Raw genomic sequence first — 23603 nt, 5'->3', positions numbered from 1 at the left:
GGGGCAATCTGCATTCTGTCCATCCCTTCTCAGCGATGTGACGAGTTGCCCAGCCTCTGTGGTCTTCCTTTCCTTGTCTGCCAAGTGGGGATATTCCACTCACCTTCCAAGGAGGCTTCTGGAAGGTGAACACCCAGAATGAGGTTCGGGTACACCTTGTTCTAACTCACAAGTGTGTTTCAGTGCTGCTAGGCAACAGGGCCCCCAAGGGGCAGCTGGGTAGATGGAGCGTCCGTCCTCCCTTCCCAGGTGGGGCTGCCCCCGGCCCCCCGACGTGCACATCTTCCCCGGGGCTGTGCAGTGTCATCCTTGCGCCTGTGTGGGTCCTCGGTACAGATGGCCCTGTGCCCGCTTGACCCCAGGCCCTACAAGGGTCTCCGGGGCAGAGTCCAGGGCAGCCTCGCCCTGGAGTCTGCGGGCCCCTCTTCTCCTCCGGGGCGACCCTCCTGGCTTTCTCTGACTTCTGACCCAGTGGCCAAGGCTGGGGGAGGGGGAGTGGCACCACCAGGAGCCTGGGGCAGCTGGCTGATGAGCTGGTGCACCCTCCCCCACGGCTGGAATGCCTGGCCACCAGCTCAGCTGTTTGTCCAGGAGGTCGCTGCAGCCCAGCACTCGGTCCGTTCTCACTCCCAGAAGCCTGGGGGACTTTCCCATGTTTGTTCCCCAAACCTGCTGCAGGGCCTCGGGTCAAGCAGGCACCTAGGAGTTTCCCGACTGCCTGCTGGTCCTTGGAGGAGTGGGGCCTTCTCTGGCTCCCCCCAAATGGGAAGCCATTTCCAGGGTGAGCCTGAGCCCCTGTGTTTCCAAGGACAGGCCCTGGCGTCCTGTGGTCAGTGGGAGGTTGTGCTCTTGGAAGCAGGAAGCTGGAGCCCATGTGATCCCACTCTCTTCCCTAAGGATGAGCCAGAAATAGTTCCCCTTGGACTGGGGAATGCGTTCTATGGTGGGCGGGCAGTTTGGGGGCTTTGAGCTGGTTTCTTTATTGGGAGCAGGTTTTTTCTCCTGATTAGCCTCCCCTTGGGCCCGTGGGAAAACCAGCGCACCCCATCAGAGCCCAAGGGCGCTGGACCTGGGAGAGCCAGAGATGAGACAGGGAGGTGGGGCGGAAGCCTGGGGCTGCGCAGGCCCCGGCAGCTGTGGGGGTGGACCCAGCTCCTGCGTGGGTCCCCGGTGTAGGGTGGGATGGTGGGAGCAGCCTCAGCCCAGAGCCCCCGGACAGCCTTCCCTGAAGTCGGAAGGACGAGTCTGCAGGAGTGCTGACCCGCCACGGGAGTTCCCCTGGGCCTTTCCCCTCTCCCATCTGGGTTCTGATCTGTGAGCCCAGGTGGACCGCCTTTGCATTCCCACTTCCGCCCGGTTCTGAAGACAGAGGCTTGTGAAATTTCCCTTTCTGGGTAGCCAGAGTTTTATGGTTCTCCAGAAAACAGGTTAACTATTAAGCTTAATTAACCTCAGGGCCTCTGGCCCTTCTTGTTGCTATAAAGCCGGGCTAAATGGCTTCCTCCCCCAGCTTCTCCCATTGGCTTAACAAGGCCCGCAGGTGGCTGGGAGCAAGCGTCAGAGCGTTAACTGGCTGTGGGCCTCCGGGTACAGGGCTCCCTCCCTCCGGTCTCCTGTTAGGGAGGCGCACTCCAGGGATGGGCCATGGGGAAGCCCAGGGTGGAGTGAAGCCGGCCTGGCCCAGGGCTCAGCCACCTGTAGGCTCGGGGAGAGAGGCTGCCCGCACTGGGCGCTGGGCCCAGCTCTGGGGCCTCCCTCGCCAGGCCATCAGCTCTTCCCCGCTTTCCCCAGGGGGCCGCACACAACAAGATGAGGAGGTTCCTGAGGCCAGGACACGACCCTGCGAGGGAGAGACTCAAGAGGGACCTCTTCCAGTTTAACAAGGTAAGGGGGGTGGTGGGCTGGCTGGGTGTGGATGGTGGGCATGGAGGTACCCCTCCCGCAGGAACGTCCCCGGTGGCCCAGTGGTTAGGACTCCATGCTCTCACTGCCAAGGGTGCGGGTTTGATCCCTGGTTGGGGAACTAAGTGCCACGCAGCCAAACAAACGAACAGAAGGTGTCGCCCTCCCCCCAGGCGGGGGTTGGCACTGGGGTCGCCTTTACCTGGACTACAGTGCTTACTTGGCGCCACCCACCGTGCCCCCTGGGACCTAGGTTTTGGAAATGGGGTCTGGGTGGCAGCTTTCCTGGGCAAGGAGAGCAGGATGCCCAGCAGTGGGCTCTCCTTGCCCCTCATCTCTCTCTGACCTCGGTAAGTTCCTCCATCTCTCCCAGCCTCAGTTTCCCCACCTGTAACGTGGGGATAAAACCATGCACCCCGCCTACCTCCCCCAGGCTTATGGGGGAGGCTTAGGGCTAGGGAGGATGAGATGTCAGTGAGTCCTGCAGAGTGTAGTCCTGTTCCCATGATGCCAGCTTCCTTGGAGCCCTGGGGCCACAGGCTACAGCTGTCCCCTCCCTCCTCAAATCATTCCCCAAAGAAAACACGGCGTTCCCTACAGGGGGGACGCATGGTTCCTTCTGGCAGGTTCTGTGCCTGGGCGGGTGGGGAGAGGCACCTGTGAGAAGGTGCGGGTTGGCATTTGACTGCCCCCACCCCCCAGAGTGAGTGTCCTTTTCCCAAGATCACAGGGCTTCCGCGAAGCCTGGCCCTGGGAAGGCTGGAGCCAGGCTGTAAAGGGGAAGGAGCACAGCACGGTTTATTAGCTCCAAGGCCACCTGGCAATCTGAAGCCAGTCCGGGGTAATTAGCCCCTCTCACCTCTGCTTTGATCTAGGCCCCGGCCTCCCCTCCAGAAGGTGGACGGCGGGAAGGGGAGCAGCAGAGTGCTCCTCTCCTCAGAGGGGCACCTAGGGTCCCTCCAGGCCACGCTGACGGGTGGGCTTCCAATCCAGCTTAGCCTCTTAGAAGAGGGGAGAGCCAGTGCCGATCACACACTGCGTAGGCCCGTCATGTGGACCACGTGGAATTAGATCATTTAAGGGCTGGGCACAGTGGCCCTGGAGTGCCAGCTGCTGTTTCCTGGGGCTGCGTGCCTCCCAGGGAGAGAGAGCTCCCAGGGGTGTGTTTAAGGCTGGTCAGGGTCCCAGCGCACTCTGTCGTTTTCCTCTAATTTTCTTGACCTGTGGCTCTGAGGGTACCCGCCTCTGGGATCAGGGCTTCCCCGAAGAAACACCTCCTCCCACTGAGGTAAGGAAGCCATGGGTGGGGCTTTTAGGCCTTGGGATGGGTGTGTGTGTGTGTGTGTGTGTGTGTGCGCGCGCACACGCAGGTGTTATGAACGGGAGAGCTGCCATTCTCATTCCCAAGGGAGCAGCTCATGGGTGTTGAGTGCGGGTCTCAGAACCTCAGCACCCACCACGGGGCCTGGGTGTGACTGCTGTTGCCTTCCATTGTCCCTGATGACGCTGGGATCTTACACCCCAAAAAGGTGGCTGATTCCAGTGCAAACCGGATAGACAGGCTCAGCGAAGAGGGATGAACCCCCGCCTCAAGTTCCAACTGTGGAGCAATAGGGTGGAGCTGGGGTGGGGCCAAGGTAGAGGAATCGGCCCCCCACCGTGCCCCCAAACTCAGCTGCCCCACCCCCAGGCCTGGCTGGGGAGAGGGAGGGGAGCTCCTGGAATTCCTTCTTCCTTCCATTCACTTCTGAGAAACATGCTTTGAGTACCTACTGTATACACAGCCCAGGGCTGGGGCTTTGAGAATCTCAGATAAGACCTTTGCCCTCCAGGATGTTTATAATCTGGTGTAAGCAAGAGGGCTGATGGTCTGAAGTGGGGGAAGTCTTGGGAGATCATTGGGGAAGGTGAGGGCCTTAGGCTCATCTAGGCTCTGGGTGAGCGGTGGAGCCTGGAGGGTCGGGATTGGAGGGTGAGGTCAGATCCTCGGTGATTGGGGAGCCCAAGCCCCACCCCCAGCCGTGAGGTCCAGGGAGGCTGGAACCTCGGAGTCTGGATCTGCTACACCAGAGCCTGGTGGGTTTTGAGCAGGGGTGTGAGCGATCTCATTTATGACTTAGGTAAGGTGCTTCTGGGACTTTTTTCAACCTTTCAGTCTGAAGCAGGTAAGCTCAAAGCCCTTAAGAGATGTTGCATTGACTGGGTGGGGCCCAGCAGTGGCAGTGGGGTGCTGGGCTTGGCACTGTTGACATTTGGGGCCTTCAGGAGCAGCAGCATGCCCGGCCCTGCCTCCCCAAGACATGACAACCAGAAACGTCTCCAGACATGGTGCCTTACTGCCTGGGTTCGTTCACCGGCCAGGTGACCTTGGACAAGTTCTTGTTGTTCAGTTGCTCAGTCATGTCTGATTCTTTGCAACTTTGTGGACTGCAGCATGCTAGGCTTCCCTGTCCTTCACCATCTCCTGGAGTTTGCTCAAACCCCTGTCCATCGAGTTGGTAATGCCATCCAGCCATCTCATCCTCTGTCGCCCCCTTGGACAAGTTCCTCATCCGTAAATGGAGAGGCTGGTAGAAACTAGCCCCTGGTGTTGGTGTGCGGATTAAATGAGTTAGTGTGTAAGTCGAGGGGCCTAAGTGGCTAGTGGTTCCAGTATTAGCACAGCTGTGAATGTTATCTGGCTCGACGTTGAACTTGGACGGTCTTGGCACCCTCCAGCAGAGGTGTGTGACCAGGTCCCAGCAGACAGTGGGATGCACAGAGCTGGAGCTCAGAGCCTCACATCTGGGGAAGCAGTCAGTGTCCGCCCTGGAAGGGCTGGTCTGCAGGGCACCGAGCTGGGAAGTGGGACTTGGCACCATCATTGGCCAGTCCCAAGTGGCTTGCAGATGCCCACTTCTAAACCAGCGCTGGGTCTCTCCCTCCATCACCTTCTGGTGAAACTCTTTGACACTCGCTGCAAGGGAGGTGCCTCAGAGAGAGCGGCACGTCCTGTGTCTTTGGGAAGGAGCACTGTCTGTGGACAGATGCTCGGAAGCCCCTGCTGGGGGCTGATTGTCTGAAGGGCAGCTCCGGTTCACCGGGGACTCTGGGCCAGGCAGCGAAGGGCTCTGGAGCCAGGTGGTCTGGGTCTAGATGCCAGCTCACTGAGTGACTGCAGAAACGTCACTCTCTCTGCTCCTCAGGTTCCTCATCTGTAAAGTGGGTATTACAGTAACCCCTCCACCCCGGTGGTAAGCTGAGTAAGTTAAATTGCTTTGAATGGCGCCCACAAATGGCTGGTGCCCTACAGGGTCAGCCTCGTCTTCGCCTCCTCCTGACGACTCAGGTGGTAGTGTTCCCGCTTCTGCAGGTGAAACTGAGGGCTCCATGCTTGCACGGCCTGAGCACCTGGAGGGCACCGACTTGGAACACAGCACCCAGTTCCATCTGTCCACAGCCAAGGCCTCAGGGTGCTGGCCCTGACTCTTACCGTGCCGCATGCTGGGTCCTTGGTCTGGTCGGGAGGACAGAGGAGTCGGCTGGCCATGCTAGCAGGGCCGCCGGGGACCACATGTAGGAACTGTGGGACCCACAGGAGGGAGGAAGGGACCCCGAGGGCACGTCGGTCAGGTTAAGTAAAATCTCTTCCTTGAAAAATCCCTCGAGGCCCGGCCTCCCTGGTGAGACCTGCCAGCCAGCTGATAAGGGTGCCTGGGCCCTTCCTGCCTGGGACCACCCTCCCCCACCCCAGGCCCTGAACAAACAGCGTGTTCCTGACCAGCTGCCCCTGTCCAGGGCGGTCTGGTCCTGGCTTTTGCATGGCTGGGCCCCTGGTGTCAGGTGACAGGCTCCCAGGGAGGGCCAGGTTGCTGCCAGCACCAGGAATCTGGGCTGACCACACCCAGTCTGGGCCAGTGCCTCCCTGTCCCCTACTCCGTCCCCCAGCACACCCCCAGGCACCCCTGGGCAGCCTTCCTCCCCACCTCCGGCAAGTGATAGGGGCTCCTCAGCCCTCGATCTTGGACGGGATCCCCCTTTTCTGGGCGCAGGGGGGACCTCTGTTCTCTCCCTCCCTCTGCTGTCCTCCTTCTGGGGAACCTGATTGAGACAGACGGGCTTTCTCTCTGCACCGGGCTAATGTTGCAGTCTGGCGGCTCCTACAAATCTCTCCTTTCCCAACTCCCTGTCAAAAGGGTTCATTGTTCTCCCTTCTCTTGGCAGAGGTCACCTGAGCCAGGTAGCAGGGCGGGGACAGTGCCAGGTAGGCTGGATGCTGGGCCTGGGAGGTAGGGGAGGACAGCCCACAGCTGCCAGGCTCTGATCAGCCTCTGCTTTGAACCGGAGCTGGAGGCGGCTGGGAGGGCCGGGCCTGCGTCCTGGGCGGAGGGCTGATGGGGGTTGCTCTGTGCCTTAGAAGTCCACACAGGGGCCCCCCCAACCCTGGGGCTGAGCCCCTCCCGTACCCGGGGGCTACTTCCTTTAAGGGAGGTCTGATATCTGCCGTGCTCTGGGGTCCTGGAACTGTGCCTAAACCCTCCGCCAGCCTGGGGGAACGCTGCCAACCTGGGCCTGGTGCTCCAGGCAGGGGAACCGAGTCTTCAAAGGCCGAGAGGAGTTGGAGAGAGGAGCAACTGAGCGTGGGGGGCACCCAGAGCGCAGGCCACAGTGCCTTGTGGAAGCCTCTGCTTCTCCCAGCGTCTCCGGCCCTGGGGGTCCACCTCCTGCCTGTTCCCCTCCAGGCTTTCACTGACCTCTCTTCTCTCCCCATATCCAAACCCCAGCAAGACCACCGAGGCCCCTCATAACTGGCCTGGGGTCCCCACGGCTCCTTGTTCTGCTGGGTCCCCAAGCGCGTATTCCTCATGTCGCTTTGCCTCAGTCAGGGGTTTGTGGGTCTTATTTGCCTGTGGAAGCAGGGCCACTGTGCCCACTCCCGGACCTGGGGAAGCCCCCGTCTCCACACTAATTACACTCGAATCCACTCTCTTGGCCCCAGCCAGTTAGTTGTTGTTCAGTGTGACTCTATGACCCCATGAACTGCAGCACGCCAGGCTTCCCTGTCCTTCACTATCTCCCAGAGTTCGCTCAAACTCACGTCCATCGCGTCAGTGATGCCATCCAACCATCTCATCCTCTGTCGTCCCCTTTTCTTCCTGCCTTCAGTCTTTCCCAGCATCAGGGTCTTTTCCAATGAGTTGGCTCTTCACATCAGGTGGCCAAAGTATTGAAGCTTCAGCATCGGGTTTCCTTTAGGATTGACTGAGCCAGTTAGGGTCACCATTAAATTCTCTCCCATTTTGTTTTGTTTCAGCCACATTGTGAGGCACGTGGGGTCTTGTTTCCCCAACCAGAGATCAAACCCACACCTGCATTGGAAGCATGGGGTATTAACCACTGGACCACCAGGGAATTCCTCCATTAATTTGTTTTTAAGGGAGCTTTGGTCCCTCCCAAGTTGTCAACTTGGAGAAGACACCTTGAGGGATATGAGGGAATGAGAGAGAATCTTTGAAGGAGGCAGGGGCCTTAAGGAGCAGGCCTTTGCCCTGTGAGGCCAGCTGAGCCCTGAGGCTCATCTTGTCCAAGCTAAAGGCAGCCCTGCTCAATGCAGTCTTTAGGATCGTCCTGGGGACCACACGTGAAATGAGGCAACGTAGCTCGCCCAGCTCCAAACACCTTTTAAGTGGTAACTGAGGATTCTAAGTTTCGTGGGCCTGACTCAGTTCCTGTTCTTTCTAAACCAGCCTATGAGAAAGAATGTGGTTTGGGAGGGAAGGGTGGCATAGTGTCCTCAGGACTCGAAAGGAAATGAGCTATGAGTACAAGTGATTGAACCATAGACCTGACCTTTATCTCCCGCTGCTGTTGAAGGAAAGAGTGACCTGCACCAGGAGTGACTCGGGTGAGATATTAGGAGAACGTGTGGCCTGAGCCCCTGACGGAAAGCTGTTTTCTCTTTGGCTTGACTTTCCTGCCAGTGTTCCGAGGCAGACGTGTCTAAGGCAGCACCCTAATCCGATGGGAATATGAGACGTATGCAATTTAAAATGTTGTCGGAGCCACATTACAGTTTTTAAACAAGTGAGTTTAATTTTGATGAGGTATTCTGTTCAACCCAATATATCCAAAATGTTATTGTTTCAACATGTAGTCAACAGATATTAGATTTTCTTAATTTTTTTTTTTTTAATAAAAAGGATTATTCTATACTTACTGCACATCTCAATTCGGCCATTACGTTTTCTTTTGGAACACGTGATCTATGTTTAGCAGTTGGAAGATTTACAGTTGAAAAAGGAAATTCAACGCTCTGGCCTGCCTGACTCCAGCCCCTGTTGCTCTGGAACCCAAGAACATAACCTGGAAAGTTTTCTAATTACTGAATTGTGAGGGCCCATACTTGAATTTAAGTTAAATACAATTAGAAGTTCAGTTTCTTAGTGGCAGTAGCCACATTGCGAGGGCGCAGGATCTACTCATGGTTTATGGGTATTTTACAGGGCGTCAGGGCTTGGGCCCCCCACCAGGCTCCTGCTGGGTGCTTCCTCCAGAGTCCTCCAAATTCCAGAGGCTTTGGCCTTGAGCTGCTTCTGCTGGTGATGATGGGAAAATGCTGTCAGCCCAGGGAGGCCCCAGCAACCTGGGGCCGGCCGGGGGGAGCTCCTGGGGCAGCTTGTCCCACACACCGCATCACCCTCCTTTTCCTGGGAAATGTTTACATTCCAGATACCCTGCTATCTCCCCAAGGCTTTTCCAGGCTCTGCATTTTTTGCATAGCTGAACAAGAACCTGGACTGGAGCGGGTGGGGGTTCCTGCCGGCCCACTGCTGCCCCCTTCTAGGTACAGCCACTTAGAGGGCAGACTGTGTCCCTGGCAGAGAACAGGGCCTGAGGGGGCCCACACCTATGCATCCCAGAATAGCCACTCTTTGGAGCTCTCGCCCCCTGGTCGACCCCAGCACAGGGCCTCCTTCCTGGATCCACTGGCCAGGGCGGGCAGGCAGGCAGCAGTTGGGTTTGCTAAGCTATCGCCCCAGCTGTCACCAGGACTTATCTCTCTCTGCTCCTTGGAGGCCAAGTGAAGCCCAGAGCAGAGCCTTGGGCCTACAGAGAGCTGCCTCACAGGGGAAGCCTTTTTCTGCAGGACAGTCTCCATGGTTTAAAAGAAAAAATATCTTCCAAGTAGGTGGCTGACATCCTGTGTCCCACTCTGACCTAGCTCTATAGGTTCAGTATCCCCTGGAGTGGGGACTAGGGGTTGAGGCTTGCCAACTGAGAAACAGGTGAAAACCCTCCTGAAGATGGTTTGTCAATCTCCGTCTCTAGTGCTTACATCCATACATTTTTAACCTGTAATTCCACCCCTGGACATCTGCCTAAGGAAATACTTAGTTATAGGCAGAGATAGGAGAGCAAGAATAGTCATCAGTGTAACCGCCAGTTGCAAAACCTCGGGTAACAAAGTAAATACTCAATAATAGAGGCCTAGTGAGTTAGGGTGCCTCCCCCTGAAGACTCTTCTTCAGCCATTTAAAAGTCATTTTAGGAGTTCCCTGGTGGTCTAATGGTTGAGACTTGGCACTGTCATGGCCTGGGTTCAATCCCTGATTGAGAAACTAAGATCCTACAAGCTGTGAAGTGCAGCAAAAATTTAAATAAAATAATAATTTTTTAAAAAGTCACTTGGGTGCTTTGAACAGCCTGGGCTGGCTTTAGGTAGGAAGACCGAACATAGAGCTATATGTGTATATATCCATGTGGTGTGGTCCAACCTAAGTCTCTGCTTTTTTTGTTTGTTTTTTTAATTTATACTTTATATTTTTATTAAAAAAATTTAAAACTTATGTGTATATATATGTATTCTCTAACCAGGGACCAAACCTGTACCCGCTGCAGTGGAAGTACAGCGTCTTAACCACTGGATCTCCAGGGAAATCCCAAAATTAAAAAAAAAATTGTTTAGAACGGTTACTTCCATTTACAGTTATTGCAAAGTATTCAAGTTGCTCAGTTGTGTCCTACTCTTCAGCAGATCTTCCTGACCCAGGAATCAAACCAGGGTCTCCTGCATTATAGGCAGATTCTTTACCAACTGAGCTATCGGGGAAACCACAGTTATTACAAAGGGTTGGCTCTATTCCCTACATTGTATGGGACGTCCTTGAGCCTGTCTTAGACTCAGTCATTTGTACCTCGCACTCCCCACCTCTGTATGCCCTTCCTGACCCCTTCCCACTGGTAACCTCTAGTTCGTTCTCTACATCTGTGAGTCTGCTTCTTTTGGTTATGTTCACTAGTGGTTGTGTTTTGTTAGATTCCACATATAAGTGAAAACATCGAGTGTGTGTCTTCCTCTGAAGTCGCTATCTGCAAGTATACAACCACACACACCTACAGTGGGACACACGGCCTTGCTAGCAAGGGTTACTCTGGTCGTAAGAGTGTGGGTGACTTTTGTTTTCTTTCTCAAGTTCCTTTGTATGTTCCAGGTTTTCTACCACATGTATTATTTCTAGAAAGAGAAATGAGCAAAGAAGCACTCCAGAAGCTTCCTCCGTGGGAAGATGGTGGAAGAGAGCTTACAGTGGCAGGGGTTCAGCGCTGGAGGAGCCTTGGGTCGCCCAGAGTCAGGAAGGGCGGCTGTGGGTTCTGTCGGACCCCACACGCCCACCTGGAGCTGTGATGCAGCCGGGCTTCCAAACGGCCTGGTGCCTCCCCTGTGCCAGCCCCGCAGACTTGCCCTGCACCCCGGCAGGAGGGCTGGGTAGGCTCCCCACAGGGTAGGCAGTGGAGTAACCGTGTCAGAGTTCCTGGAGAGCAGGGGGCCCCCGAGGCGTCTGGGGAGAATGAGCTCCCAGGGAGGTCCACGTGGCCAAGGACCAGGTCAGGAATGGGCAGAGGGTGTGGCCCAGGTGGGTCCAGCTAGGGACTGGGACGCGACTGAATTCCTCCTTCCAGCTACCGGTGGCTCTGTCCTGCAGCTCCACCCTCCGGTGCTGACCCCTGCCCCCAGCTGTGGAGGGGCAGAGGGAACGTGTCTGCAGGCCCGTGCTCGCCTGGTTCTCATTGCAGACAGTGGAGCATGGCTTCCCCCACCAGCCCAGCGCTCTCGGCTACAGCCCCTCCCTGCGCATCCTGGCCATCGGCACCCGCTCCGGAGCTGTCAAGCTGTATCCTTTCTGTCCTCCTGGCTCCCACCCAGGGAGGCCCTGGAAGGGCTGGGGGCCTTGGCATTGCTGAGATTCGAGAAAAGACTCCTCCACTGTCCATATAAAAACAAGTTGCGGATGACCCCTCTCATTCCAGGGACGTTCCAAGTACCCTCTTAGGAGTCAGCCCTGAATGCAGCGAGTGCAGGGTGGGGATGGGCTGAGCAGTGGTGCTGTGGTTGTTTCTCTTTCCCCACCCCCACCCCGGAAGAATTAGTCGACTGGCCCCAGGGCTCTGTCCAAACTAGAGACAGGGTGGCCTTGAGTCAGAGGAGCTGTCCTAAGGCAGCTGCTCTTCTAGTTTCTACCCCTGGTCATGTGCACTCCCTCATACACATATAGACACACACACAGGTTGGCAGAGACAGTCTACATAGACACACACATGCACGCACACAGGTTGGTTGTCCTTACAGTCTTTCCCTGGCCTGAGGGTCAACATGGTCCCGTGGGTCTATTTCAGAAGCCAGGACGGAGGATCACTGCTCAGGTCATCTGGCCTGGGCTGGGCTACAAGTCTGTGAGTCCCACCCCTGGATCTGACCTGAGCCCCCAGGGTGGGACCCAGGGGGACTGGGAGGTGGGGGTAGGGGTCACACGGGGAGAGCCCAGCTGGCACTTCCTTCGGCAAAGCAGTAACTCCCTCCTGCTCCTCTGCTGCCGGATGGGGGCGGGGAGCTAGGCAGGGGGTGGTGTACGCACAGGGGTGCAGAGGCCAGGTCCCACAGGGCTCAGCCCTCCCTCAGCTGGTTAATCATTGCCGGCCCACGGCCATATCCTTGTTACAGCTCTCAATGCTAAGACTCGCACTCCCCGGTTGCCGTGGGTGGGCCCACAGGTGCCTGCTGTGTGTCTCCTCACCAGTGCCACCATGTGGTGGCTGATGGTCTCCTACAGCTCAGGTTTTGGGGTTCAGGGAGGCTGGGGCTGCAGTGGGCAGGCTGACAGTTGCCAAAATGAGGCTTCACCCTTCTAAGAAGTCAGCCCCGCCGGCCTGCCTGCGGCAGCCCTCCCTAATTGGCTGACTTCCCCCTCGGGGGTCAGGTTGCTGGACCTTGTCCTCGCCAGCCTACTTCTGCCTCCTCCCCACCTGACCCCCGCCACACAGAGGGGTCCCGCTGCCTGGGGGAGGGAGCCCCTCTCTGCTGAGTACTTGCACTCCGAGGGCAGGCCGGGGGGTGGGGGCGGGGGGGGGGGTCCTGCCTTCTGGAGCTGTTTCCTGAGCCCTCTCCTCCTAGCTATGGTGCCCCAGGGGTGGAGTTCATGGGCCTGCACCACGAGAACAATGCTGTGGTGCAGATCCACTTCCTGCCTGGCCAGGTGAGCCCACCCCACGCCCTTCTTAGTGGGTTTGGTGCTAATGAGAGGACCCGGGACAAACTTGCCTTTCCCCAGCCGCAGTTCATGATCCGCATCTCTGCAATGACACCCTGGGCAGCCCCGGTGTGTTGAGGCCACGGGAACACTGCCCCGCCCTGGTTAACGAGACCGGCCACTCCCGCCCCGTTCCCTCCCCAGTGCCAGCTGGTCACCCTGCTGGATGACAACAGCCTGCACCTGTGGAGCCTGAAAGTCAAAGGTGGGGTGTCGGAGCTGCAGGAAGATGAGACGTTCACGCTACGTGGCCCCCCAGGGTGAGAACTCAGTCTTGTCGCCCCCAGCCAGGAAGCAGGCTGGGCTGCGGGCTGCCTCCCCCCATCCTGAGCCCCAGCTCTCTGCCATCAGTCTGCAGCCTTGGCAGAAAACAGTAAATATGTTTATGCGGTCTGAATCGCTGTGGACGCCATTAAAGGGCACCCCAGGCCTGGGTGTCCCTGGCGCCACTGAGGGAATCGCGGGATTCCGCCCCCCCGCCCCCGCCGTGGGTCCCCCTTTGCCTGGGCAGCAGCCGGCTCACAGGCCGTCCTTCCCATCTGCAGGGCTGCCCCCAGCGCCACGCAGATCACTGTGGTCCTGCCACACTCCTCCCGCCAGCTGCTCTACCTGGGCACCGAGAGCGGCAACGTGTTCGCAGTGCAACTGCCGGCCTTTCACGCGCTGGAGGACCAGGCCATCAGCTCAGATGCCGTGCTGCAGCGGTGAGCCCCGGGCCCCTCATGCCCTCGAGGTGGACGCGGCCCACTCCCTTCCACACCAGTGATGCCTCAGGAGCTTATCATTTCTCTCCTGGAAAGTCTGTGGGGACAGGAGGGCAGACTCTGAGCACCCCCCAACCTGTCCCCCAAACTGAGAATCTCGCCCTCCAAAATATTAGCACCCCAGCACCAAAAGGGGTCTTGGGAGTACTTGTCATCCCATTTAAAGGGGAGAAAAAGGAGGCTCATAAAGACCGTGCAACAATGTCGCTCTCAGCCCGGTGTCCCTGGCACCGGTACCACCCCTTTCAAAGCCCGGGGGCTCCGCCACAGGGCAGACAAGGCCCAGACCTCCCTGGTCGAATGGGCAGCTTCTGCTGATGCTCACATTTTGGAGTCTTGGCTACTTGTTTGCTCGCAGGCAGGCTCCATGGCCCCAGACACCCGACGGCCACAACGTGTAGGGTTCTTGGGATCGTTTCAGAATCTTTGCTCCTGGACGGTGGTGTCTGAAGTAGAGAGGAGTTCAGATCAGGTCTGGGGGTGGGGAGGGCGTGCCAGGTCCCCAAAGGGAGGCAGCGGAAGAGTCCAGCAGGAGCCCGTGGAGACCGCAGGGCCGGGATGTGCAGCCCCTTCAGGCTCGAGCTTCCTCAGGGCTCCGGCCCAGGCTTGGGGCTGGGTCCCTCTGAGTGCTGGGCGGGGTAGAGTCACACTGGGCAGTGTGACCATGGTTGGAGCAGTACTGTTTGCAGGGGGCCGGGCATGGCTGGTGCTCAACAGGGCCGCCTGGCCTGCAGGCAGGACAGCGGAAGGACCTGCTCATTGTGGCCGAGCCAGCACCCACCTCACCCACACCGGTGGGCATTTAGTCGGTCAGGGAGGAGCCCTTGCTGGGCTTTCCTAGCCTGAGTGCCCTGGGAATCCCTCCTATGAGTTTAAATCCTTGTTTTAAATGTACCAAGTTAGGTTTGGGTTTGAGCATAGAAGCGCCCTCAGGATTCAGGCTGTTTCCATTTCATCCTTGGTGTTGGCTCTTGGTCCCGTGCCTGCTGCCTCATAGGCTTCTGTTGGCTGCAACACCTCCAGACTTCACATCAGCATTCCAGGCCCAGAAAAGGAGGAGGGGCTCAAGGCCACAAGAACTGATAACAGAGTTTTGTTTTGTGGGGCTTAAAAACTATTTTTATGGAATGCCACTGCCTTACAGAAATGCACTAAATTTGAATGTACATTTTAACAGATTCTTGTTAAGCGAGTGTCCATGCAGCCAACTCTGGGCAAAGAGAGAACTTTGCCAGCCCCGCCCCTACCAACCCAGGATCCCCCTCCTGCCCCTCTCAGTCACAACTCCCTCCCTCCCCCAGAGGTAACCATCACATGGACTTTCCTAGAAACCACATCCTGGCCTTTCCTGGTGGTTGTACCCCCTGTGTCTGCATCCTTGGGGGGTTTTCTCCATCTCTATGCATTCCTTCTCTCTCCCCTTGACGACTGCATCTTAGCAGTCTTTCCATGCTTGACACATTCAGCGCCCACTGCTTTGCGGGTGCTGTGTATGTAGTTAATGGGTGGCCAACACTCTCAGCCATGCTGCGTTGGTGGCTGGTGACCTGGCTCACAGTGTCCCTTTGCCCAGGTTGCCAGAGGAGGCACGCCACCGACGGGTGTTTGAGATGGTGGAGGCTCTGCAGGAGCATCCCTGGGACCCCAACCAGATCCTTATTGGCTACAGCCGGGGTCTCGTCGTCATCTGGGACTTGCAGGGCAGCCGCGTGCTCTGTCATTTCCTCAGCAGCCAGGTAGGGGTGTCACCCGCTGCTCCCCGGCGCCCACCTGACACATCCAGCCCCTGTCTGAGGCAGGGGGGCACAGGCAATGGGACCACCCCCCAGCCCCAGCCCACGCACGCTGTTTCTTCTTTCCCACCCTGAAGCAACTGGAAAACGTCTTCTGGCAGCGGGACAGCCGTCTGATCGTCACCTGCCATTCTGACGGCAGCTACTGCCAATGGCGCATGGTCAGCGACAGCCCGCAGCCGGAGCCCCTGCGCAGCTGTGTGCCTTACGGTCAGTGCTCTGCCCGCCGCCGGGGCCACCCGCCAGTGAGCGGGGCAGTGTCCTCTCCAGTCCCCAGCCAATCTCCTGGTTTCCAGGTGTAGGTACCCAACTCAGAGGAGCAAAGCTGGGGCCCAGAGAGGGTGGAGAGGGTGAAGGCAGTGATGACAGCCACACGGCGGGTTTTCTGACGCCCACTGTGTGGCTTTCTCTGGGCACTGCTCCGGGCAAGACTCCTAAGCCTAGATGCGCTCTGTGAGCGCGCAGGGGTCTGTGCTGCGGCCCACGGGCCTCTGAAAGCAGGAGGAGCATTCAAGCTCGTTCCTTCTCTTTTAGGTCCTTTTCCTTGCAAAGCTATTACCAAAATCTTCTGGCTGACCACCAAGCAGGGGTAGGTATCAGTGCCCTGTCCTATTCCCTTTCTAGAGTCTTCCTAGAGAGCTAAAAAGGCTGGTCAGGCCTCTTCCTGGGGAAGATGGTACATAAAGGATGCCTTTGGGTCCCACATCTGGGTCTCCAGGCAACAGAGAGGTGGACATTCATATCTATCTCTGGCAAATTCCTGAAAAAAATATTCCCTTTCTTTCCCTTTCACCCTCTGGAGAGAGAATTCAGATCAGCAGGTTCCAAACTCTGTCTTACCAAACAGAATCATACAGGGAAACTTGACACAGAAGCAGAAAAGGGTGATGGGGTCTGATTGAAGTGGGTGTGGTGGCAGAGACTCAGCCCATAGCCTGCGTGCCCTGCTGCTCACCCCCACGTTCTCCCGGCCTATTGAGTTGGGACAAGCAGGGGTCCACCCCAGCCCCTCCTGGGAACCTTGAGTGCACACTCGCCCCGAGACTGGCCGCCCTCCCAGGCCCTGCCCTGGAGGCCAGTCACAGGACTGTCCCTGGGCCGGCTCAGCCACGAGGTGAGCCCCAGCCCACCCCTGCTCTTCTGTGCCTACCAGGTTGCCCTTCACCATCTTCCAGGGCGGCATGCCACGGGCCAGCTACGGGGACCGCCACTGCATCTCGGTGGTCCACAACGGCCAGCAGACAGCCTTCGACTTCACCTCCCGCGTCATTGACTTCACTGTCCTCGTCGAGGTGGACCCTGCGGCCGGTAGGCAGGCGGGAGTGGGTGTGGAGGGCGGGAGTGGGTCTGGAGGGCAGGCCCCCCCATAAACAAAGACGGGGGGTCCTGCAGGTGATCCCAGCACTGCTGCCCTTGCATCCCTCAGCCCCACCGGGGGCTGCTCCCTTTCCTTCCCTGCTGGCCTGGGGGTTGTCCTTGCTGGCCACACCTCCTGCCCACCCTAAAGCTCTCCTTGCCCTTCAGTGGCTCACCTGGGACTTAGCCCAGAGCAGGCCAGATCTGCACTATTGGGTTTAACACTCACTTGGACATAGTGAAGCCCTCCTTGTGGGGTGGAGCCATTCGAGCTGGCCTCCTGGAGCTCAGCCAGGCCAACAGAGCGCTGAGTCAGCTTCCTAAATTGGGTGACAAGCAAGACCAGAAAGGGCCGGTGTCGACATCTGGAGAGGAGGCCTGGCGGGAGATCTCCTGATGACTCCTCCCCGAATGGCTGTGACCCGACAGGCCCAAGGCCTCTGGGTGAGGGGGGCTGTGGGACGGCTCTGGTCGCCCTGGGCTGTGCTCTCCAGGCCTCGCGGGCAGCCCTTGGAGGGAGACTGTGAACCTGCTTTTCCTCTTTTTCTCAGCCCCTTCCATCCTCATATCTGACAGCGTGCTGGCAGCCAGGGCCAGTTTGGGGTCAGTTCTTTCAGATTTCCTATACTGGTGATCTGTGAACAAAACCAGTTTTCCTTCTTCCTTCCCAATCTGCATAGCTTTTATTTCCTTTTCTTGTCCTACTGCGTTAGCTAGTGCTTGAATAGGAGTGGTGAGAGGGGGCTTCCTTGCCTTGTTCCTGATGTCAGTGGGAAAGCTTCAAGTTTCTCACCATCAATCATTACATCAGCTGTAGGGTTTTTCCTAGATATTCTTCCTCAAGTTGAGGAAGTCCCCTCTATTCTCTTTACTGAGAGGTTTTTTGTGTTTTTTTTTTTTTTTTTTTATCATAAATGGGTATTGGGTTTTGTCAAACACTTTCTCTGCACCCAGTGTTATACTCATGTGATTTTCCTTTTTTAGCCTGTTGACACAATACATTACATTAATTGATTTTCAAATACTGATATACCTGGGGTACCTTACATACCTGGGATGAATCCCACTTAGTCATGGCATATAGTTCTTTATGCATTGTTGGATTTGGAGCCTGTTTTTAATAATTTATTATTTTTAAATATTTATTTAAATGTATGTATTTTTCTGTGCCCAGTCTTAGTTGTGGCATGCAGGATCCTTAGATGCGACATTCAGGATTTAGTTCAATCCCTGGCCAGGGACTGAACCCAGGCTCCCTGTCTTGGGAGCATGGAGTCTTAGCCACTGGACCACCAAGGAAGTCCCTGAGCCTGTTTGTAAAATGCAGATTCCCTGGCTACAGCCCCTGAGCCTCAGATTCCACAGGACCGGGTCAGGCCGGACACAGTGCTTCCTTGTGGCTCCTGCAGCCCCTAACCCTTGGCCTGTACCCACAGCCTTCGATGATCCCTATGCCCTGGTGGTGCTGGCCGAGGAGGAGCTGGTGGTGATTGACCTGCAGACGGCTGGTTGGCCGCCAGTCCAGCCTCCCTACCTGGCCTCCCTGCACTGCTCTGCCATCACCTGCTCCCACCACGTCTCCAACATCCCACTGAAGCTGTGGGAACGCATCATAGCCGCTGGCAGCCGGCAGAGCACACACTTCTCCACCATGGTAGGTGCGGCCCGGCCCGGCCCCGCCCAGGGAAGGCTCCGCCCCCAGGGCCAGCCCCGCCTCACCGCAGGCTCCGCCCCGCCCGTGAACTTCATCATCTCCTCCAGGAGTGGCCCATTGACGGCGGCACCAGCCTGGCCCCAGCCCCGCCGCAGAGGGACCTGCTGCTCACAGGGTAGGTGACGTGGATGGCACTCTCCTCCTGCCAGGTGGGACGTGCGGGGTGGGAGCAGAGCCCAGAGGGCTGCATGCCGGCCTGGCATCCCTCTGACGGGAGGCAGGCCGGTTCCGCCCACAGGCATGAGGATGGCACGGTGCGGTTCTGGGACGCCTCGGGTGTCTGCCTGCGGCTGCTCTACAAACTCAGCACCGTGCGGGTGTTCCTCACTGACACAGACCCCAACGAGAGCCTCAGTGCCCAGGGCGAGGAAGAGTGGCCGCCCCTCCGCAAGGTGAGGCCCAGAGCTTGGGCACCAGGGAGGATGGGGGCGGGTCAGGCCCATAGCTGAAGGCCACTCACGGGCCTCCTCTCCCTCGGCAGGTGGGCTCCTTTGACCCCTATAGTGACGATCCTCGGCTGGGCATCCAGAAGATTTTCCTCTGCAAATACAGCGGCTACCTGGCTGTGGCCGGCACAGCAGGGCAGGTAGCATTCCGGGCTAGGCGTGGGGAGGAGTGGTCAGAGGACCCAGGGCAGCGTCCAAGGCCAGGAGCTTCCTTCTCAGCATTGTGTGGGGAGGTTGTGGGCAGCAGGGCCAGGAGCCTGGGCTTCCCAGGTGACTCGGTGGTAAAAAAAAAAAAAAACCGCCTGTCCATGCAGGAGGCATGAGACCAGGTTTGATCCCTGGGTTGGGAAGATCCCCTGGAGGGAGGTCATGGCAACCCACGCCAGTATTCTTGCCTGGAGAATCCCCATGGACAAAGGAGCTTGGCGGGCTGCAGTCCATGGGGTCTAAAGAGTCAGACACAACTGAAGTGACTTAGCATGCACACGCTGGGCCAGGAGCTAGTCTCCTGAGTGCCCACTGATGGTGTCGCCAGGAGCGTCACCTGCCTTGACTCCTCCCAGTGAATAGGAGTTCCCAGGTCCCATTATAAGGACGCCTTTGGGATGGCGACTTCTCCTCCAGAAGCCAGAATTAAGGGCCAGAAGTTGGGCACTTGTGACCCTAGGCCTTGGCGTGTGTCTTGGGTCCCCTGCCATCGGGTTCCCCGGGCCCAGCCGTCCCCTGGAGCCGGGGTGGGTCAGCCCATCTGCCGTCCGCCCAGGTGCTCGTGCTGGAGCTGAACGACGAGGAGGCAGAGCACGCGGTGGAGCAGGTGGAGGCCGACCTGCTGCGGGACCAGGAGGGCTACCGCTGGAAGGGCCACGAGCGCCTGTGTGCCCGCCCAGGGCCCGTGCGCTTTGAGCCTGGCTTCCAGCCCTTCGTGCTGGTGCAGTGCCAGCCCCCGGCTGTGGTCACCTCCTTGGCCCTGCACTCTGAGTGGCGGCTCGTGGCCTTTGGCACAAGCCATGGCTTTGGCCTCTTTGACCACCAGCAGCGGCGGCAGGTCTTTGTCAAGTGAGCAGCCCACCCACCCAGGGCGGCGGGGGCCCGGGTCTGGGATCAGCGCCTGAATCGGCAGGGTGTCCCTCAGAGCGTGACGGCCCCGTGTCCCCCCTCCCCGGCCCCCAGGTGCACGCTGCACCCCAGTGACCAGCTCGCCCTGGAGGGCCCGCTGTCCCGTGTGAAGTCCCTGAAGAAGTCCCTGCGTCAGTCCTTCCGTCGGATCCGCCGCAGCCGGGCATCCAGCAGGAAGCGGCGGCCCGCCGGCCCTCCGGGAGAGGTACGGCCAGGGCAGGCCGTGCCTGCTTCGGCCGCAAGCTCCCCAGCCCGACCCCGTGACCTCGGAGCTATCGCTCTGCCTCTGTGTGCCTCTCTGTCCCCAAGTGTGGATGGAAGTCTCTGTAACACCTCAGGGTCACGTCCTCGGTCCATGAGACCAGGCGAATGGCGGGGGGCCAGGCGGTGCGGTGGCCAGTCCTCCCTGGAAGGGAAGCGTGGAGCAATCCGATGCCCCCCGGGGAAGGCCTGTGCCCACCCTCAGGCCACGTCCACCCGCTGCAGGTGCAGGAGGGGAGCAGCAGGGCAGAGCGGACCGGCCTGCAGAGCATGGAGCTGGCGCCCGTGCAGCGCAAGATCGAGGCACGGTCAGCAGAGGACTCCTTCACAGGCTTCGTCCGGACCCTCTACTTCGCTGACACCTACCTGAGGGACAGTGAGTGGCCGGTCTGAGATGGGGGGGCCCGGGCAAGCGTCTTCGTGCTTGAGGGTGTGTTGGAAGCTGCTGGCTGATTTGCCCTTAAGAGGGTTGCCCCTTCGTGAGCTCGGGCAGAGCCGGAGCCCCCATGCCTTCCTCTTTCTCTGTGCGAACTAGGTCTCTGAGTATGGTCGCCCTAGCTCCATACCCAGGCCCCACTGTGCTCTAGAAGCGTGACCTTGGATGTGTCACTTAGCCTTTCTGGGTCTTGCTTCTCCCCCTATAAAATGGGGCGTAGCTTCCTCCTAGAATGGTTGCATGTGTTGGGACATGCCACATACCTGCTGGTACCCAGGAGGCCCTCTGGAAGCTGACTGTGTCTCTTTTCCTGCCAGGGTAAGGGTGGGCTGAGGGCTCTTTGCTGCTATATCTCGAGGGCTGAGCTGTCCTGGGCTTGGGATCATCTTCACGGGGCCCTTGGTTGTCAGGGAGCGTTGCAGGCCCTTCCTGTCTATACCAGGACATAGGTAGGGCCCACAGCAGCTCCATTTCACAGAGGAGAAAAGGCTTGTGAAGTTTGCTGGCTTGAACTTGGAGTCACACGGGTAGTGAGCCAGGTCTCCTGGCTTCCCTTGAGCCCCAGAGTCAGGGGTTAAATGTAAACCTCAGCCTGCTGGCAGGTTCCCGCCACTGCCCCTCGCTGTGGGCTGGCACCAATGGCGGTACTGTCTACGCCTTTGCCCTGCGCGTGCCCCCTGCCGAGCGGAGAATGGATGAGCCAGTGCGGGCGGAGCAGGGTGAGTGCTGGGCAGGGCGAAGGGACTTGTCTGCCTAGGCTGGGGGCAGGGTGGCATCTCCAACCTCACCTCCATCCCCACCGCCTATCTCCATCCCGCAGCCAAGGAGATCCAGCTAATGCACCGAGCGCCTGTGGTGGGCATCCTGGTGCTGGATGGACGCAGCGTGCCCCTTCCCGAGCCCCTGGAAGTGGCCCACGATCTGTCAAAGAGCCCAGACATGCAGGGGAGCCACCAGCTGCTCGTCGTGTCGGAGGAGCAGTTCAAGGTGCTTTTCGGGAGGAGGCGGGGCCCCCAGGGATCCCTCCACAACGGACAGCTGCTGGGACTCCTTTAAAGTTGTGTATGTAGTTGTGTGAGGGCTGCAGAGGCACCAGAGAGAAGTGGGGTCTTGGTGGAGTCCGCAGGGTCAGTGGTAGGAACACTGAAGCAGGACTCGTGTCTGTGGAAGGGAGAGAAGATGCAGACAGGGAACTAAGAGACCCTGGCATCCTCACAGTCCAAGCGCAGTAACCACACGTCTGAGTGCCGAGGGCAGGAGCACTGGGGTGAGCAGGCCTCGCCAGGAAGCTGGGCAGGTGGCAAAGGGCCAGGCCCAGCAGAGGCACCGGGCAGGGACGCGAGAAGTCCTTGCTTGGCCAGATGAAGCAGTGCTAACTGGTCCGGCCACCGGTGTGACTGGCTGCCCTGCGCCCTAGGTGTTCACGCTGCCCAAGGTCAGTGCCCGGCTGAAGCTGAAGCTCACGGCCCTGGAGGGCTCGCGGGTGCGGCGGGTCAGCGCGGCCCGCTTCGGCAGCTGTCGGGCCGAGGACTACGGGGAGCATCACTTGGCCGTCCTCACCAACCTGGGCGATGTCCAGGTGGTCTCACTGCCCCTGCTCAAGCCCCAGGTGCGGTACAGCTGCATTCGCCGGGAGGATGTCAGCGGCATCGCATCATGCGTCTTCACCAAATACGGCCAAGGTGTGCGGGGGGCGGCCGGGCCAGGTTTGGGGCTCCCACTGCGTCGCGGGGGCTGCTGGGAAGGACAGCCTGGGGTATTTCAGCCAAAGCCAGGCTCCTTAGGCAGAGAACTGTTGGAGGCTCTGGTCCCTCGTGACCCCAAAGGTGGGGATCGGGGGTGGGTCGTGCAGGGCCAACTCGGGCTGCCCTCACCTGCCAGCCTTTTCCACCCCAACCCCAGGTTTCTACCTGATCTCACCCTCCGAGTTTGAGCGCTTCTCTCTTTCCACCAAGTGGCTAGTTGAGCCCCGATGTCTGGTGGATTCAGCAGAATCAAAGAACCGCAGCCACCCGCGCAATGGATCAGGCCCCGAGAAGTCTTTGGGCCGAGCCAGGTGGGTGGGAGGGCAGATGGCCTTTGCTCCAGCCACTCCTTGCCCCACCTTCCCTGGGGTGCCAGCTTTGGGGCTGCTCAGAGTCCCTTTCCCCCGAAACTCAGCCAGCCACCCCACCCACCCTTTCCCAGCCGGAGTGGGGAGCCTCGTGCCCCTGATCCTTACAGTCTCTTCCCCATAGGAACTCGGGGAGCCAGAGTGGTGGAGAAGGTAAGACAGGTCTCTCTGGGGCCGGGGGCGTGTGGGCGCAGAGGTGTGGCGAGGGCAGCTGGGGAGGGTTGGGGAGCCCAGGTGGTCAGGCAGCATGTGGGCTGGGGGTCACACAGTTCCTCTTGCGGTCCTGGGCTCCGGCTCCAGCACCCCCGCCCCCACAGAGAGGGGGCCGGGGCAGCAGAGGGCCGACGGCTCACGTGGCCTGGCCCCTGCCTTTCAGAGCGGAGGTCGGGCCCTGTGATGGAGCACGCTCTGCTCAATGACGAGAGTGAGTCGGGGCAGGAGTTGTGGGGCTGGCAGGAGGGATGTTCGGGGTAGGGGTGGGGGTGGGGGGGTACTTGGAAGGCCAGGGTGGAAACACGGGCTGGTTTCCTGAAGGCAGGCGGGTTCACCGGGTCAGCAGAAGGGGGAGCGAGGCGGGCGTCTGGCCCCGCCTACACCGGCCTCACCAGGCCTCTGCTCTCCACCTCTGCCCTGCAGGGGTTCTGAAGGAGATCCAGAGCACGCTGGAGGGAGGCCGAGGGTGAGTGACTGTCCGGCTCACCGGGGCGGGCCCCAGGTGCCAGGAGAGCTGTGGGCATGAGGGTCCTCGTCTGGAGTCCCGTGGACGGTGACAGCCCCGACTTTGCCCACACAGGAGCTGTGGCGATTGGCGTTCTCAGAGAGTGGCTGTGGGATACAGCCTCAGCAACGGGGGAGGTAGGGGCTCTGGGCGCTGCTCGGGGCTTGCGGGGGTGGGAGGAGGAGGAGGCCCCGTCCCCGCTCTCCTGGACCCTTAGGCTCATCCCAGCCCTGCACGTGCCCTGCTGGCGGAAAGCCTCTGTGTCTGGGCTCACGCTCTGGTGCTCTGTCTCCTGCAGCGGAGTGAACGGGACGCGTGTGCCGCCTGCACAGTGATCACACTACTGAGGGCTCCTCCGCGGGCCCCCGCCTACTGGAGAAGCCCGGCACGGGGCCGTGCAGGGGCTGGGGGCACCCCAG

The 23603-nt window shown here is 59.0% G+C and overlaps 1 protein-coding gene across 1 annotated transcript in view; it reads left to right on the top strand.

Moving 5' to 3' along the window:
* Window positions 1-23603, top strand: part of LLGL2 (LLGL scribble cell polarity complex component 2) — a 33347-nt gene extending 9744 nt beyond the window's left edge. The window contains exons 2-26 of the mRNA XM_052658165.1: window positions 1792-1884; window positions 10957-11054; window positions 12332-12413; window positions 12612-12727; window positions 13013-13171; window positions 14805-14967; window positions 15102-15234; window positions 15559-15613; window positions 16178-16332; window positions 17817-18034; window positions 18142-18209; window positions 18333-18486; window positions 18576-18680; window positions 19304-19596; window positions 19711-19861; window positions 20143-20293; window positions 20956-21072; window positions 21174-21340; window positions 21771-22035; window positions 22256-22409; window positions 22591-22619; window positions 22843-22890; window positions 23103-23145; window positions 23260-23321; window positions 23483-23603. Of these exons, the coding sequence (XP_052514125.1) occupies window positions 1810-1884; window positions 10957-11054; window positions 12332-12413; window positions 12612-12727; window positions 13013-13171; window positions 14805-14967; window positions 15102-15234; window positions 15559-15613; window positions 16178-16332; window positions 17817-18034; window positions 18142-18209; window positions 18333-18486; window positions 18576-18680; window positions 19304-19596; window positions 19711-19861; window positions 20143-20293; window positions 20956-21072; window positions 21174-21340; window positions 21771-22035; window positions 22256-22409; window positions 22591-22619; window positions 22843-22890; window positions 23103-23145; window positions 23260-23321; window positions 23483-23490 (3069 nt within the window). The 5' untranslated portion in view covers window positions 1792-1809 and the 3' untranslated portion in view covers window positions 23491-23603. The remainder of the gene's footprint in view (window positions 1-1791; window positions 1885-10956; window positions 11055-12331; window positions 12414-12611; window positions 12728-13012; window positions 13172-14804; window positions 14968-15101; window positions 15235-15558; window positions 15614-16177; window positions 16333-17816; window positions 18035-18141; window positions 18210-18332; window positions 18487-18575; window positions 18681-19303; window positions 19597-19710; window positions 19862-20142; window positions 20294-20955; window positions 21073-21173; window positions 21341-21770; window positions 22036-22255; window positions 22410-22590; window positions 22620-22842; window positions 22891-23102; window positions 23146-23259; window positions 23322-23482) is intronic.

This window comes from Budorcas taxicolor, chromosome 19 (genome assembly GCF_023091745.1).
Source record: "Budorcas taxicolor isolate Tak-1 chromosome 19, Takin1.1, whole genome shotgun sequence".
NCBI lineage: Eukaryota > Metazoa > Chordata > Mammalia > Artiodactyla > Bovidae > Budorcas > Budorcas taxicolor.
Note: the sequence above shows the minus strand (reverse complement) of the source record. Positions and strands in the feature narration are given on the sequence as shown.